At 52.4% G+C, this 15,654-nt stretch overlaps 6 protein-coding genes across 6 annotated transcripts; 2 read left to right on the top strand and 4 right to left on the bottom strand.

Moving 5' to 3' along the window:
• Positions 1–648: 648 nt before the first annotated feature.
• INS49_007975 (uncharacterized protein) lies at positions 649–1,438 on the top strand (the record flags this gene model as incomplete). Its single annotated transcript, XM_043168720.1, has 2 exons — positions 649–760; positions 813–1,438. The coding sequence occupies 2 exons, from the start codon at positions 649–651 to the stop codon at positions 1,436–1,438; spliced, it is 738 nt and encodes a 245-aa protein (XP_043026400.1).
• A 369-nt stretch (positions 1,439–1,807) lies between these two features.
• INS49_007974 (uncharacterized protein) lies at positions 1,808–2,522 on the bottom strand (the record flags this gene model as incomplete). The annotated part of the gene is made up of 3 exons (XM_043168719.1): positions 1,808–1,872; positions 1,972–2,418; positions 2,516–2,522. The coding sequence occupies 3 exons, from the start codon at positions 2,520–2,522 to the stop codon at positions 1,808–1,810; spliced, it is 519 nt and encodes a 172-aa protein (XP_043026399.1).
• An 855-nt stretch (positions 2,523–3,377) lies between these two features.
• Positions 3,378–4,383, bottom strand: INS49_007973 (uncharacterized protein; the record flags this gene model as incomplete). Its single annotated transcript, XM_043168718.1, has 3 exons — positions 3,378–3,535; positions 3,926–4,017; positions 4,088–4,383. 3 exons carry the CDS (start codon positions 4,381–4,383, stop codon positions 3,378–3,380), a joined length of 546 nt encoding a protein of 181 aa, XP_043026398.1.
• Positions 4,384–6,322: 1,939 nt separating this feature from the next.
• Positions 6,323–8,281, top strand: INS49_007972 (uncharacterized protein; the record flags this gene model as incomplete). Its single annotated transcript, XM_043168717.1, has 7 exons — positions 6,323–6,385; positions 6,477–6,589; positions 6,648–6,757; positions 6,837–7,090; positions 7,150–7,222; positions 7,294–7,840; positions 7,924–8,281. The coding sequence occupies 7 exons, from the start codon at positions 6,323–6,325 to the stop codon at positions 8,279–8,281; spliced, it is 1,518 nt and encodes a 505-aa protein (XP_043026397.1).
• Positions 8,282–8,566: 285 nt separating this feature from the next.
• Positions 8,567–10,975, bottom strand: INS49_007971 (uncharacterized protein; the record flags this gene model as incomplete). Its single annotated transcript, XM_043168716.1, has 7 exons — positions 8,567–9,090; positions 9,161–9,383; positions 9,453–9,541; positions 9,617–9,685; positions 9,827–10,432; positions 10,488–10,610; positions 10,738–10,975. The coding sequence occupies 7 exons, from the start codon at positions 10,973–10,975 to the stop codon at positions 8,567–8,569; spliced, it is 1,872 nt and encodes a 623-aa protein (XP_043026396.1).
• A 768-nt stretch (positions 10,976–11,743) lies between these two features.
• INS49_007970 (uncharacterized protein) lies at positions 11,744–15,552 on the bottom strand (the record flags this gene model as incomplete). Its single annotated transcript, XM_043168715.1, has 2 exons — positions 11,744–15,382; positions 15,445–15,552. The coding sequence occupies 2 exons, from the start codon at positions 15,550–15,552 to the stop codon at positions 11,744–11,746; spliced, it is 3,747 nt and encodes a 1,248-aa protein (XP_043026395.1).
• Between the last annotated feature and the right edge of the window lie 102 nt (positions 15,553–15,654).

Here is a 15,654-nt window from a genome sequence, read left to right as displayed (position 1 = left end):
AAAGTTTCATGCCCCGATCTCGTGTCCACAAAGGCTTAAGTCCTCGGCGATGAGTTTGCCAAAAGCAGAATTTGTGATTCTGGCCATCAGTAGGGTATATATGAAACGAGGAATTATGGGATACATTCAGCTTGTGGGAGAAACAAACGGTCAAGTCGGCACAAACGAAGCCCCTAGTGTGGAGACAGCAAATGATCAGGACTGGAAAGTCGCTGAATAATGACTTTTTCAAGTGGGCGCCCTTGTTGATCTCATTACAATATCTCAATTTTGACTGGCTCGTCAAAGCACGGAGCCACAAATCTCGGGTGAACCCAGATTGACTCAAGGATACCAGAGGCAAAGAATGCTTCTAGCGCAAGGAGATCAGTGGGACAGTGGATCCGATACTATGGGGTACTTCCTCATGGCAGAACAAACACGACACAGCGTCATTGAAATTATCTGGGTTGCAGAAAGAAGCACAGATGAAGCCCCTATACGTCCAGGAATGGCCAGGGGATGTCCGTCCCTGGGGACCGAGGTCTAAGCCATGGAATATAAGTAAATGGAGCCCGAATCAAAACTCAATTTGTTTAGAGTTTTGCTCGCCAGCCAAGATTCTCATCCACACCCTGGTTCATTCGACGGTTCAAACTCAAAGACAAAATGCGCTCTTCAATCCTGTCCCTCAACCTTCTGGCCCTGGCAGTGTCTGCCTACCCGCAGCCACGCGCCGTTGCCGACCAGCATGAGTTTCAAGCACCGACTGCGGATGACAGTGAGTCGTGCCAGTGGCCGACGCCACGAAATTCAACTAACACAGTTCTTAGGCCGTTCTCGCCCCATGTTGAACACATTAGCAAACCACGGCTACGTCGCCCGCGACGGCAAGAATATCTCCCTCACGGACCTCCAGGACGGCTTTGAGGCCGCCATCAACCTGGAGCCCGCATTCTCCGTCGGGCCCTTCGGCGTCGGCGTGACCGCCTCGACCACCGGCCGCAACGACACGCTCAACCTGCACGACTTGCTGAAGCACAACCTGATCGAGCATGATGTCAGCTTGAGCCGCAAGGACGCCTACTTCGGAAACGCCCTGGACTTCGACCCCGAGGTTTGGGCGGGAACCTCGGCCGTCTGGAGGGACACCAACGCCGCTACCGTCTCGATCGAGGCTGCAGCTAAGGGCAGGCTTGCGAGGATCGCGAAGGACAAAATCGAGAACCCCGAGTATAACCTGACTTCGGCTGGGGAGGCTGCTGGCCTTGGCGAGACCGCATTGTTTGTGGCGGTCATGGGCGACAAGGTCGAGGGAAATGCGAGGGTGGACTGGGTTGATATCTTTTTCCGTGAATCTCGACTTCCGTTTGCCGAGGGCTGGACAAGGTCGACAGAGGTCATTACATCGGCGGACATTTCCAACATGAAGGACAAGATTGTTAAGTTTTCTAGCTAAAGAGGTTAGAAGCTAGATATGCGTCGAATATATGGAATATTGCTCGCCATGATGAATGACTTACGTGACCATTCAGCTGACGGAACCTGACCTGTCTGACGAAACCGTTCGATTCATGGTTATTCCTCGGACCTCTCCTTTTTAAATCTCAGAAGGCAATGTTGGATCTTGTCACTTGAGTGAATATGTAAACTCAAATTCCGAGCAAGGTGTTAGGGCGTCGTGTATCTGAGTGTGATATCCATTCTATAAAAGATTCCAAGGAAATCGATCCGGGCTACTCAGTCGGGTATTGGGGCGACCAACCACAACTTATTACGAAAACCGTACATGACTGTTGGTGGGTCTCGAATTGTACTAAAAGCATCATTAAGCGACACCACTTTTAGCTTCATTCTGAAGTCGCTCCAACATCTTGGCGTGGATTTTTTCCCCTGTTGAGGCATGAGTATTAGGACAACAAATGCGTGTCTGAGAAGATGCATCCTCAGACTCGTGGCGGATATGGGCTGAATGATGGAAGTGACACTCACATCCAGCCTCGCAACGGCCTTTCACCAAGGCCATCAACGGCATTGAGCAACTGATCTCCGCAGCCTGGACCAAGTCCAGCTTCCCACCCTCGGCCTCCATGATCTCCCAACGAGTATCAATAACCACTCCCAGGGGACTTTTGACGCGTGAGAATACGCCGTGTTCGATGTTCGTGAACTCATATGTCGAGACGACAGTCGAGCCCCAGATGCCTTTGGGTATATTTTCAAGCTCATCCGTCACTTCAAAAGACAGTGTAGGGCCTCGTGCGTCCACGGTCTCGGGGATTTGTGGTTCAGCAACCTCGCCCTTGGCCTCGTACTTGTTCAGGTGAGGATCGCAGGAGAGGAAAAAATCGTTGTCCTGCAGCATCACCACGCCCTGCCCCCTGCTGATGCCATCTGGTAGCTGAGAGTGCGGTTCCATAGTACTGGTGGTGTTGAGGACTGTTGACAAGGGTTAGACCCTGGTCAAGGTGTTGTCAAGCGCGGGAGCAGCATGCCGCTGGACTGTGAAACAGAGGGCACGCGAGCATGAACTTACACGACATTTTGGTGGTTTTTCAAATTAGGGAACGCGACTTAAAATGGAAGCATATCTTGGAGAGCAGTCGACGCGTACGATTTTTGCTTACCGTGGAAAGCGAGATCTTAAGTACTTTGAATTCAAATTCGGCTCGCTTCCATCAGCATAATCGGCCCTGACATCTTCTGTTTCATCTGTGCCACTGAACCCGACTCCGCCAACATACGTGTACTTTATCTTTCCGCCAATGATGGTAGTTTCAACAAATGTGTGTCCGGATGTGGTTCCGCCAGGGCCGCTTACACATGTTCTCCTCATCACAAATGCATGGATGTTTGCAATATACAGTGCGTGATGTTACCAAAGCGCTGCTATGATCTACCAAGCTATCAAATCAAGGCCAATCAACTCATTTAGAGACCATCATTGCATTCGTTCTGTTCACATTTTGAACATGTGCTTCTTAAGCAGTATGCATCCAGTCCCTTCATATAGTGATGAACGATTAAACACCCAGCGTTTTTTTTTTTTTAAAAAAAATACAATGCCGATAACAGTAAGTTTCGAACACGATTATCTGTAGCTTGTGGCTAAGAAAACAGTGACAGCCTTGTGGCAGCCGCACAGACGAGGCTAGCAAGAACCGCTTCTGGCGGCGCCATAGACCGTCGACATAAATAGCCCAAGACTAATAGTCAGATGAGCCTCATAAAGAAGCCCTCACGGGTGGTCAGGCACCCTTCGAGGTTGGCCCGAAATAGTATCACTCGTTTTCATTACCTGAGTAAACGTGAAAACTGGAAAACCGTTTCCTTTCGTCTTGACCTGACCATGTTTGATCGATGACAAATGTCAATCACCGTCGTAGGTATTCAAGTTGTTAGTTCTGTGCTCTCAGCTGATGAAGACAAATCTTCGAGACCATTAGAATGATCTTGGCATCACGCGGGTTTTCTCTTGAATTGCTCAGCATAGCAGGCGCAGGAGCAGTGTTGTGCGGCGAGACGAAGCCCATTGCTGACGCGAGGACCTTGTTATCTGAGATAGACGTGCTTTTGTCGAAATGTGCAAACAGAGAGGGGTACGTCTCCCGCAGCGAAGGGGTCATCAGAATCTGTGCGAGATCAGAGTGAACAGCGTGCTTCTCTTCCTGTCTTCTGAAATGAGTGCCGAATGGTAACAACTTGGAGTGATTTCTCTCATGGGTCTTTATTTCTAGACGAGTCGAAATCTGTCCTTCTATTCATTTCTTTCTAAGGGTCATCTACTGGAACTACCTCCTCAATATGAATCGTACGTTGATACCAATCAAGGAGCTGTGTTATCGCTATTCGTGAGAAGATTGGTAGTATCGACACCAACTGTGAGATCATAATGAGTATCTCTGTAAAGGGCTGAAAAGAAACGCTAGAGGGCTTCATAACGGACCTGTGGTATATCCCACCATGCCATTTTCAACCTTCTCCCCATCGGCCGCAACAATACTGAACACAGGGTTGTAGCCACCTTCGGTGTCCTGGCTGTACACGGAATCCACAGTAGGAATCCACAGTATTGGTAGTGCGCTTAATCTCAGTGTGCGAAGCGTACGGCTCCAGCGCCATGATCTGCTGCTCCACGTCCTCGTCGAAATAAACCTGACCGGTGCTTATCAGGTTGCCCGAAGTGACGGTGCCGTTGTCGTGGAGGGTCCAGTCGGTATAGACCTGGACGTGGATGTGGATGGCGCGCTCGATGTAGAAGCCAGGGAAGATAGTCTTCATCTCCACCATGCCGTTGGCGTCGGTCGGCCACATTGCGCGGAGCCAAGTCGTGTCGTCGGTATGCAGATCTGTGATGCCGAGCTCGTAGGTGTCGGTGACGTTGAGTTCCTTATCGATGGCCATTGGCTGTCCTCACAAATCGAACACGTTTTATGGAAAATTTGTCGCATGCTGCGAGCGCTCTCGCATGGGTGTTGTGTCGAGGCTTCTCGAGATTTACTACGGCCTCGCAAACGGCACGCTTGACTCCGACGCATACCGCCGCAATGGTACCATGAGGCGATCGCGTGGAGTTTATCGGCCGAGTCTCGCACGCTATCCCGAGCAATAGACGCTGCCACAGATACAGGATAAGCGCCTCAACGGAGTCGACACCGAATGATTGAGCATCGCATACAGCCGGACCTTGGGAGAGCACACAGTACGTCAGAAAGTTGCAGTGCCCATGGTAGAGACCACCCAGGTGATAAAGCCATGGGAGTCAAATCTATATTTAGAAACATCTCGAACCAGATGACAGGGACGATTCAAATGCTCCTGTGCTTTGCACGAGTTTATTGCATCTCCAGCAGAACTGCAAACACTAAAACAATGGCGACGGGCTCCCGATGGTCCTTTCTGTGACTGTATAGTTTACTTGAAGCTCATGGGAGAGAGGCTGAAGTATTCGTGTTCTTTCAATCTGTTGCCGCACTTTAGCTAACTTGAGAGCTCATTAGACTCCTGAGCCAGCTTGGCGGGGACTGGGCAGTGGCAGGCTGGAATCGGTGACTTGAACAGTCAGACGCAAGCCAACCTGACAACTCCAACGTGCAGACAACCAACGGAATGGTCTGTTCTGTACGTGATGACTTATGTGATCATTCCAATTCTCTTGTACTGTGGGCCCCTACAGGTCAGTGACCGTGCTTGAAGCCGGTTGTCATGTCGCGAGAACATGTTCACTTTGACATACCTGCCGCTTTTAAAAATATCCTCTCTTACTACTGTGAGACTACTAAGGCAGGAAATGCCACACGCGAAGGCTATATCTAGCCTTTTGAGGACAGAACAACGTGCTTGACTGCATCTTGGTAGCCTATGAAAATGTAAATCGTCTTTTGGCACTTCCTAAAGTCGACAGGGCCTTCCGAAATTTGACACTTAGTCGACACACTAATGGCAATTTGGATATGGATAACAAGATATGTCAATGTTGAGACCATTAAATCATGACTGGGTTGCGCTACCCTGGCACTGAATGTGGCTATACTGAAAGGCTAGGTAAGAGTCTGCTGCGGATGGAGTCCTTATATGAACTCTGGGGTTCCAAGGGGTTTGTGTTAAGAAGCGGTATTAGTCCTAATCTGCGATTCCTTTTTCTCTTTTTCTTTTTTTTTTCTCTCTCTTTTTACGCCAACATAGATCGGACCATACATTTGAATCGAAATAAGGGTTGTTCGATAGTATTCTGAGGATCAATTTACTTCAAGTGAAATGTAAAGTATCTAAATATCAATCAGCCAGCCTCGACTAGTTACGACTCATTTCTATTTCTATCTAAAGAGCTTCTAGATAATTATAAGAAAGCCTGTGAGTGATTCCAAGATTTTCGGTGGGTCTATGGAATCATGTTACAAAGGAGACCCTGTGAGTAATTTATGTCTGAGCTTGTAGAGCGCTTTGGCATAGAGCCCACCTGAAAAGGGGTCGCTACAAGCATCTTGACAAACTCTCATCGCCAACCTTACTCATGTAAGAACATTGGATTCGCCCAGTGGGCACCCTTTCATCTCCACAAAAGGATCAGTACTAGTCAGCAGTCCGATGCTGCATGCATACAGGTAAGAATCAAACGATATTGCTATAGATCACTGTGGATTTATTAACAAGAAGGACCTTTAAGCTGAGGGTGTGTGCTCTGACTTCAGACTCACTTAATGCACTCATTTTTCTCGCTCACCGTAGAGCTGATTTACCCTGATAGAATTGTGTCACTTACCTCTTGTTACTAAACAGTGAACAGGAAGAGACAGATTCCACATCGTTCCTAGTGAAGTTATACACCGAAAATTACGGCACCATGACAACCCTCAATCTCAGCAGCATGTCTTGGCACTCATTAACGTTGCTAGGAGCCGTGGCAGTAAGTGAGACCCATGGAATTAGCTTCAGCTTTTCAGATACAGCAACTTGCCTCGTACTTCTTGTGTGGGTGACTGACCAGCTCCCGATAGTTTCTGTCGTATTGGTTCAGTTTGATTTTATACCGGCTCTATTTCCATCCATTCGCCAAGTACCCGGGCCCAAAGTTAGCAGCAATAAGCGATTGGTGGTATGCGTACAAATGGTAAGTCGTCAAGAATTATTTATGTCCACCTGAGGTTTGGCTCTGATGTTCTTTCTAGGTACCATGGCCGTTACCCCTGGGCCATTGAGGAAGTTTTCAAAAAATACGGCGATGTGGTCCGGATCGCACCCAACGAGCTTGCATTCTTTACAGTCGAAGCCCAATCAGGTTCGTCCTCAAACACTATATTCGCAGTCCGTGGTCCAAATGGAGAATTTGAGTTGCTGACCATATTCTTTGCCCCCAGATATCTTGTTACCAGGCCTCTCCAGAGACAAGTCACCCTTCATCAAGGCTGAGGAGATCCAGCACGTCAAGGGACAGCATGTTGGAATTGCCGCTGACCCGAATCCGGAGACGCACCGGGTCGTCCGCAAGATGCTTGCTCCCGCTTTCAATCGTCGTGCCTTGAAGGAGCAAGAACCTGCTGTACATCAACACATTGACAGACTCATAGAGAAGCTCGGAGTTGAGAGCAAAGATGGCACAGACATGACAGAGGTATGCAATTGGATTTCCCCCGGAGAATTACGAGATCATGGTGCTAATAGAGTCATCAGTGGTTTGACCGACTTGCATGCGACATAGCCGGGGATATGTGCTACGGACACGGCTTTCATAACGTTGAAGATGGTAGACGCCTTTCCATTTCTATCCTGAGCCATTACCCCAAGAATAACTGTTAACTCGTGTGGATTTACCAGGCCAGAGCAACCTTTTCCTCAGTGTCTTTCGCCGCGTCGGCACCTGGGGTACTCTGAACCAAGTCATGATGCGGTTTCCTCTCCTGCGACCCTTAGTTTTCTTCGCCCTGCCGCCCAGCCTTGCGGCCATCGTTCCAACCATTTTGCGAGAAAACAGCAAAATCGTTCGGGACCGCGTGGTACGCAGGAACAAGCTTGCGCACCCTGACTACTTCTCGCTGATGGTGGACGACGAACATCAACCCTCGGAGGACTTTCTGCTCGCCCAGGCTAACCACTTGATCATCGCTGGATTCGACCCCAACAGCAATCTTTTCACGTCTGGCGTCCACTATCTGCTTACAAACCCAACCAAACTGGACAAGCTCCAGCAAGAGGTTCGCACCCACTTCGCCAACTACCGCGACATGGATGGCGACTCGCTCGAGGACCTTCCGTGGCTCAACGCAGTGATACAAGAGTCGCTCCGTTTGCACACGAACGGCGCCTTCGGACTCCCACGATTTAGCCCTGGAGCTTTTGTTGACGGTCACTGGGTCCCCAAGGGGTGAGTCAAATTTTATTCCCGAGCTTCGGACTGATGTACCATTCAGACCGGCTGACTATAAGGTATCATTGACGGAAAACTAGTATGCGGGTCCAAACATCCATCTTCGCAACTTCGCACTCGGAGCGCTATTTCCGGAAGCCCCGCGATTTCTGCCCCGAGAGATGGCTTCCATCTTCGCACCCTGACTACGACTCTGCCTTCGACTCAGACTTCAAGTCGTCTTTCAAGCCTTTTTCTATGGGTCCGCGAGGTTGTGTTGGCCAAAACATGGGCATGCTACAAGCGCGTCTCCTGTTCGCTAAGATGGCCTGGAAGCTGGATTGGGAGCATGTCAACAGAGGAGAGGCTGATTGGGAGCGCGAGATCAAGCTGTACGCCCTCTGGGAGAAGCCTCCCGTGATCGTCCGTTTTACACCCACTTCCCATACAAAGCCATGAACAGTCCCGATGGGTCTTTTATCTGGGCAATCGTTTGGATGGCGGAAGCTCGAATTACGGGTGTGCTTGGTATCATAGTGTAGCGCGGGCAGTCTAGGGTTCACGGGTCGAGGTTCCTTGTTTACAGAGAAAGGAAAGCTCGAAGGCTACGTGTCAAGAGCGACTAGGTTGGGAATATACGGCGGGTTAACTCGGTCGTTATTATAATATAGGCCGTTGCTACAGCCCCAGCGCATCCGGTCACAGACTACCCTCACTGAACTGAGAAGAGTTGCCCAATTCCGCTCACGGAAGAGCCAAGAAGACTTCCCGCAGCTTCTGGAAATTCGGCGTCCCAAGTCCCGTGACCGGATCCCACCCAGGCGTCGCATTAAAGCCGTTGGTCCCACAGCCAGGATTATTACCGATGGTAATATCATTAAACGCATCCGGGTTGCTGTAGAACGTTGGGTTCAAGAAGCCGACGGGGCCCTTGCCCGCCGCGATGCGCGCCTCGTTGAGCAGCGTCACGATGCCCGCGAAAATTGGCGCTGAGGCGCTGGTGCCGCCGACGCCGTAGGTTGAGCCGTTGAAGACGGTGGCGACGTTCAGCCCAATGGCCGCCACGTCCGGAAAACCCCGGGCGTTGCCGCTGTCGTTGTACACGTTGGGCCCGTAGGATGGGGCGTATTTCCCTAGGAAGTTCTGGACGGCCGAGGCCTGGTACGACGGCAGCGCGAAGACGTTCGAGAAGCCGCCTCCAGAGCCGAACGAGGCGACGGCGCGCTCTCCGCTGTCGGTGGTGTTGCCGATGAGGTCGGTTCCTCCAACTGGAAATACCGGAGTTAGCGGTTCCTCCTACAAATTAATTATATGCAGTCGAAGGGCTCGTAGACTTACCAGAGGTTATGTAGGGGCAGCTTGCTGGGAACGATGGTGAGAATCGAGTGCCATTGTTGTCCACATAGGGCTGCTCCGCGTTGAGGCACGAGTCTGGGTACCCGGCATTGTATCGGTTCGCGACGCCCGAGTCTCCGCTTGCGAAGAGTACGCTCACGCCCTGGAGGCCGAGCTTCATCCACTCATTACACTGGCGGACCTGATAGAAGTATGGCAGAGCACCCTAGACAGGCGTCAGTGTGAGTCTAAAATATTGAGACGGCGATCTTACCTCGATCTGTCCATAACTGACTGAGATCACGTTGGACTTCGGAGCACCGCCGCATTGCAACGGACCTTGATAACCGCTCTCATTGTCGTTGGGATCGGGATACGCAGGGTCTGTCCACAGTAAGCTCGCGCCCCGAAATCAAATCAAATAATCCGGTCAGAAGTAATGGCTAGGGTATTACATACCGATATAAGGCTGGTCACCGCCTTCGTACGTGCAATAGCTGGCGTCTAGCGCGTCTAAGAAGATGTTGACTGAGAAATGGTTAGCAAATTATTTTCCAGTGTTGGTGTATACGAGTTGTGAAGACAACACGAAGAGTTCAAAGAGCTGCAGAAACACCCTCTCTTGAATCTCTTTCAGCAGAGACACGGGACTTTTCTGGAGCCACTCACAAGTTCCCACACTGTCAACGTTAATGCCGTCTCCCACCTGATATAACCTCAACTTTTGCGGATATATGATCGAGTAAGCAGCCTGGAAATCAAGAGCAGACTCAATCCCGGAGCCCTGCGAGACGGTAGTCAGGTTCGCCGTCAGGCCGCCGTCGATGGCGATGAACTCGGGCCTGGTGTCAGCCGGTATCTCGGGCGAGGAAAAGTTCTTAAAGTACGTCGGCAGGTCCTCCTCGTACAGGTAGTCGGCCCACTCGCCGATGCCCATCTGGTTGTCGGCGGCCGACGAGTTCCCCGCGGGGAAGTTGTACAGCTTCCGCAGGCAGTCGACCGTCACCAGCTCGGCGCAGGACTGCGAGCCGAGCGTGGCGCCCCCTGCGATGCGGGCCATGAGGTTGCGGTCCACGTTCGCGACGGGCTTCAGGCCGTCCAGCTGGACCGTCGGCATCGCGAAGTCGACGTGCTCCTGGACGTGCTCGGGCAGGCTGTAATGATCGCAGGCGAGTCGCAGACCGCCGCTTGTGGTGTGCTGGTAGTGCCAGTATTCCGTGGCGAACAGCTGCTCAGCCTCTTGGACTGTTCCATCGAATTGCACCCAGTTGTGCCCTGGAGATGGAATCAGTGGCCGTATAGTTGTGATATCTTGAATGGGTTCATTTACCTGTCGAAAGAGAGAGCCTGGAGCGGTCGATTCCAGACTCGACCAACCAGTTCATTACCGCGTCTTTGGTCTCCGGGTGTGGAGAAAAGGTGTTTGCGACCTTTTCCGCAGACCAGTGCTTGCCTGTTTGTCCATATTCCGTCAGTACAGTGCTCTCGTAATGTTATTAGACGAGCAGCGGGTCGTTTTCCGCTCAGCGTCTCCGTCAAGGTCAATGATATGTATTGAGTGCGTCTGAGTGATGGCTTACCAAAGTTTGGAGAGCTTGGGTCGGCGACATCATAGATATAACTGGCGGCGTTCTCAAGATTTCGCTGCTTGAGTGCAATACGAATAGGCAGCACCTGATCAGCGACAGCCCTGTGGCGCTTTTGCCACGCATGGGGTTGACCATCTCGCTTCTCATGAAGATTATATCGGCCAGAAGTTGGAGCCGCGGTGCACGCGAGGACGAGGGCCGCCGCGGCCGCTGCGGTTGAGAAGCGCATGACTGGTGAGGAACTGCGCGAGTAAGTGCGTAGGTGCCCAAACGGCAGGCCTCAGGGACAGAAGCAGTGCAGTGTGGATGGGCACTGTTATGTGAGCTCTAGAAGGCACTGAAAAACGGTGCACTCGGCTACAAAAGAGAAGAAGGAAAAATGGCAGGTCGGTTGCATACTTCCAGGCTATATATATACTATGGGAAAAGGTACCGTGGGAAACGGTGGCTGTTTGCCTGCGAGTAGCCACCAGTGAATAACATGGTCCCCGGTAAATGGCGGCACAATTATTCCTCGCTCTTACATGGCCCTCAGGTCCGGCTATCCGGGAAAGCCTGTGTGCACAAGCTTCGCATAGGCAGTGATAATGTCACAATAGTGGGCTGCATGGGTCGAGGAAGAGAGCGTCATGCAGGATCCATCGCTCGAGGCAGAGGCGACCTGCCCGATGAAGCAAGACCCCTAGCTAAGCTTCCAGTCAAGCTTTGTCTAATTCGCGGCTGCAAGGGGGGCTCACCCCGTCGTTGATGCCACGCTTACTGGACTACTCCGCATTGGAATCCTTGTCCAGCAACTTGCCTGACATGATTAACCTGCTCTAATGGTTGCCAAATCGATGGGCAGTGGCGGGGGCTGAGGTAGTACTACGGGAGCGGTAAAAGACGTAACGGTCATTGACCTTAGACCTGCCTGTTTCAGTCTCCACGATAACAGAGTTGACAAATTTTCGTAACATGGTTCTTTGAAGCCTGAACAAACTCCATGCTATGACTTCGGTTACATGAGACTGCTCCGCCCTCCGATCTCCATGCTCCCCTGGCCATCCCTCATCTCCCCACTGCGCCCCACAACAAACTCTCTGTAGATCCTCTGAAGCAAAGTGCGCTGCTCGCGGCCTATACTCGTCCTCGTGCCATCCAGGGCCTTGACCAGGTGCCTCCACTGAATGATGACCTCCTTCTCCTGTGCCTCGCCTCCAGACTTGGCGCCGACCGTTGCAGCATCGGATTCTGTGTTCGCGTTGGGCCCGCTCCTCTGCTGCTTGGCTCTCTTCCTCGACGCCTTGAGATTCTCCAGTTTCGACACGATCATAGCCTGCTCGGCGAGCTCAGAGGACCTGTTCGATCCACGAGGGGCTGAATCCTCGCTGGACCCATCTTCACCGTAGCGGAATTGGACAAAACTATGCGGAAGTGACCCAGCCGACTTGGCTGCGCCATGTCGCTGTCCGGGCCGTCGGCCGCTGCCGCCGCCTCCACCGCCTGCGATCTCGGTGTCTTTGAGCACATCCTGGATGGCCTCCAGCTGCGCATTTGAGATCAAGGCCTGGAGGTCCGCGCCAGAAAAGCCGTCCGTCCGCTTAGCGATCTCTGCGAGGTCCTCGTCCGACTTTAGGACCGCCTCACTGAGCTTGGCCTTCTTCCCGATGGCCCGGATGATGTCCACTCTTTCCTCGGGGCTGGGGAAGTCACAGAGTATTGACTTGTCCAACCGCCCCGGCCGCAAGAGGGCCGGATCTATCAGATCAGGACGTGAGGTTGCTGCGAGCACGTAGACGCCCGAAAGGCCTTCCGCACCATCCATCAGCGTTAGAAGCTGGTTGACCACGCGGTCGGTTACGCCGGTAGAGTCGTGGCCACGCTTAGGTGCAATAGAGTCGAACTCGTCAAAGAACAAGACGCAAGGTTTGGCAGCCTGAGCTCGTTCGAAGAGGTCCCGGACGCTTTTCTCTGATGCGCCAATGTACTTGTTCAATATCTCGGGCCCCTTCACACTAATAAAATTCAGGCCACATTCACCAGCCACGGCGCTGGCCAGAAGAGTCTTGCCACATCCTGGATAGCCGTATAGAAGGATTCCAGACCGAAGTCTTAGGGGGCATTGGGCGAAAATTGGTGCATACTTCGTCGGGTACTGCAGTGTTTCCAACAAGACTTGGCGTGTGTCTGTTAGGCCGCCGATGGATTCAAATGTGGTTGTTGAACTCTGCAGAGTCACATTGCGCAGGGACGCCGGTGTGAAGCCTTTGAGAGCATTTTCGAAGTCAACCCGACCAAGAGGGACGGCATTGACCTCAGCATCGCCTGTGGTGTCGGTAAGTGACCGCATGATGGCCTCGTTTCGAGCCCGTGAGATGAGCAGGTTCAGGTCACCGGGCATATAACCGTCTGTCTCTCCTGCAATATCAAGCAGATCCAGGTCCGGCTGAATGGAGAATCCACTAGGGGATGGGACCGAATCAGGCCTAGACGGTGGGCTTGCCCCATCCATCCAAGCATTCTCTTCACCAGTAGCACTGCCATTAGCCGTTGGAGGGCGGCTGCCGTCGTGAGTCGAAGCATTATCGTCCTTCGCTTGCACTGCGTGTTGCAGGGTGATTGCCTCCATGATAGTTCGTCGTGCAAGTTTGTCTGGGGCTCTCAGCGGGACAATCTCTCGGACCACGTGTCCCCCGACAAGCACGTTATGCAGAGATTCCTTCCCTTGTGCAGTAGCCAGAAGGACTATGTTGGAGTCTTGACCACAATATTGGCGAACCATGGAGCAAATTGCCTCGCTCACTTGGCGACTGCGGCCATTCTCATTGCCAACTTGCAATTCGGTCTCAACCGGGCAAAGACGGTCTAGATCGTCCAGTATCACCAGCGCTTTGCCTCCAAGTCGGGCTCCCCAGCTTGCCCCCATGAAAACACGGTTCAAGGTCTCCTTGATGGTACTAATCCTGCTTTCATCGTTCACGAGCGTCCGGCACGTGAAATATGTGGTGTGAAAGAGCTGGTCTTCCTTTAGGAACTTTGAGACCGACTGCGCAACAGAAGATTTACCGGAGCCCAAAGCGCCGGTGAGGAGAACTGAAGATGAATGGGAAAGGTGAGATTTGAGCTCCTCGAGCAGCGAGTCGATGCCGACCAGAGGACCAACATCTGGTGGCACAATGGTTGATTCGGATTCTGAAAGCCATGTTGGCCGAGGAATAGGAGCTTGAAATTCGAGGGGAAGTTGCCAGTCAGAACCCAGTATCCAGTGGGCTGGTTCCTTTCCAGAGCCTTGAGAAGCGGGCGGGGGGTGGAACTTGACGATTGCTCCCTCCCAGCCAGGTGGAGGGTCCAGCCCATCATAAGTACTCAATACCAACCCGTCTGTTAAAGGCCCATCAAACAAGCTTTTTCCATATTTTCCATCATAGATGTGCTTTACCCTTTTGGCGGCTTCTTCACGCTCAGCTTTGGTCTCTCCGCCAAACTTCAGACCAAGAGCTTGCGCTGCAGAGTCGCTAGTGAACGGATACACCTTGAGCTGCTGCACTGAAGGTCGGTCTTCGACCTCGACAACGGACTTCAAAATGGACTTTTTCGTGAGAGGTTGGGCAGCGGGTTCGACCTTGACAACACCGCCGACCAAGCCTTCACTCCCGAAGGCAGAGCACAGTATTGTTGATAGTGCTGCTGTTTGCCCATTCGGAGGATCATCCCAGGGCAAAAGCTGCGCAACGACCCTGAGGCCAGATCTTGAGAGCTCGGGTGCTTCCTGCGCTTGGGGTTGCTGTCCTTGCATAGGGGCTGGCTCTTGAAGAGTAGATGGTCTCATCAGATGCACAGTGACCCACTTCAATCCTCTGAACTCGTTGGAGACCAGGAGTTCGCGGTCGACCCAGATACTCAGTTCCTCGACTCCAGTCTCATCGTCGAACCAGTCGTCACAGAGCTTCCTGTCAACACCCCGCAGGAACAGGGCAGGCTTGCGCTCCTCACGCTGACTTCTCCGTCTCACTGTGCTGGTTGAGCTCCTTCCGCTCTTTCTGGATGTGCTCGCTACACTGCGATTTTCCCTGCTGCTCCGCGAGGGTTTTGGCCTGACTTTGGGCGCGACAATGACCTCGGCGTCAGGCGCAATCTTGGCAAACGCGGTCTGCGCGGACTGGGCTGGCTCGAGAGACAGTATTTTTATATTAGCCGTTGAAGTAGGCGACAGATGAAGTGTCAACGGATGCGGGCTTGACTTGATTCCGGACGGCGGAGTATAGGCGGGATTCGGCAGAGCCCGAATCTGAGACAGGAGGTTGAGCTCCAGAAATGTGGCATGCAGCTCGATGATCTCCCAGTCATCGGCGGTCAGGGGCTCGATATTTACTGTATGCGCCAGTGGAGGGTCCGTATGGATGGTCGTCATGACCTTCTGGCCTTCGTGCAGCCCCAGGGTGTTCGCCAGAGTCGGATCAAGTTCGACGAGGGGAACATCCTGCTCCCGCAAGCCCGAGCCACCCAGCCCATCTCTTCCGACTATCGAAGCTATCTTCTTCTTGCTGGGCATGCCAGTCCAGCCGAGGTAGACGGACTTCTGGGCCGAAGGGGCGGGGGACTTGTCGGCAGGGGACGCATCTCGGTAGCTGAGCTCAACGATGACATTCTGTACGGGCTAGCGGGTATTGTTAGCGAGGTCTCTTGACGCAATGGACACATGCGGAGGAGTATGCTCACAGTGTTCACAGTCACCAGTAGTGAGACCAGGGAAGCCGGAAGGTTGACCAAGCAGTTCTTGAGATGGACCAGCGAGATCTCTGCGGCCGTGGCCTTGCGCTGAGACATGGTGGAAGGCAGATGTCTTGGGCGCAATCAATTAGAAGCTCTCAGTTCCAAATTGATGTCATGATCTCATGAGAAGAGTGCAGGGAGAGTCCGGTCTAACTT

The sequence above is a fragment of the Diaporthe citri genome (genome assembly GCF_014595645.1).
Source record: "Diaporthe citri strain NFHF-8-4 chromosome Unknown scaffold_3, whole genome shotgun sequence".
Taxonomy (NCBI): Eukaryota; Fungi; Ascomycota; class Sordariomycetes; order Diaporthales; family Diaporthaceae; genus Diaporthe; species Diaporthe citri.
Note: the sequence above shows the minus strand (reverse complement) of the source record. Positions and strands in the feature narration are given on the sequence as shown.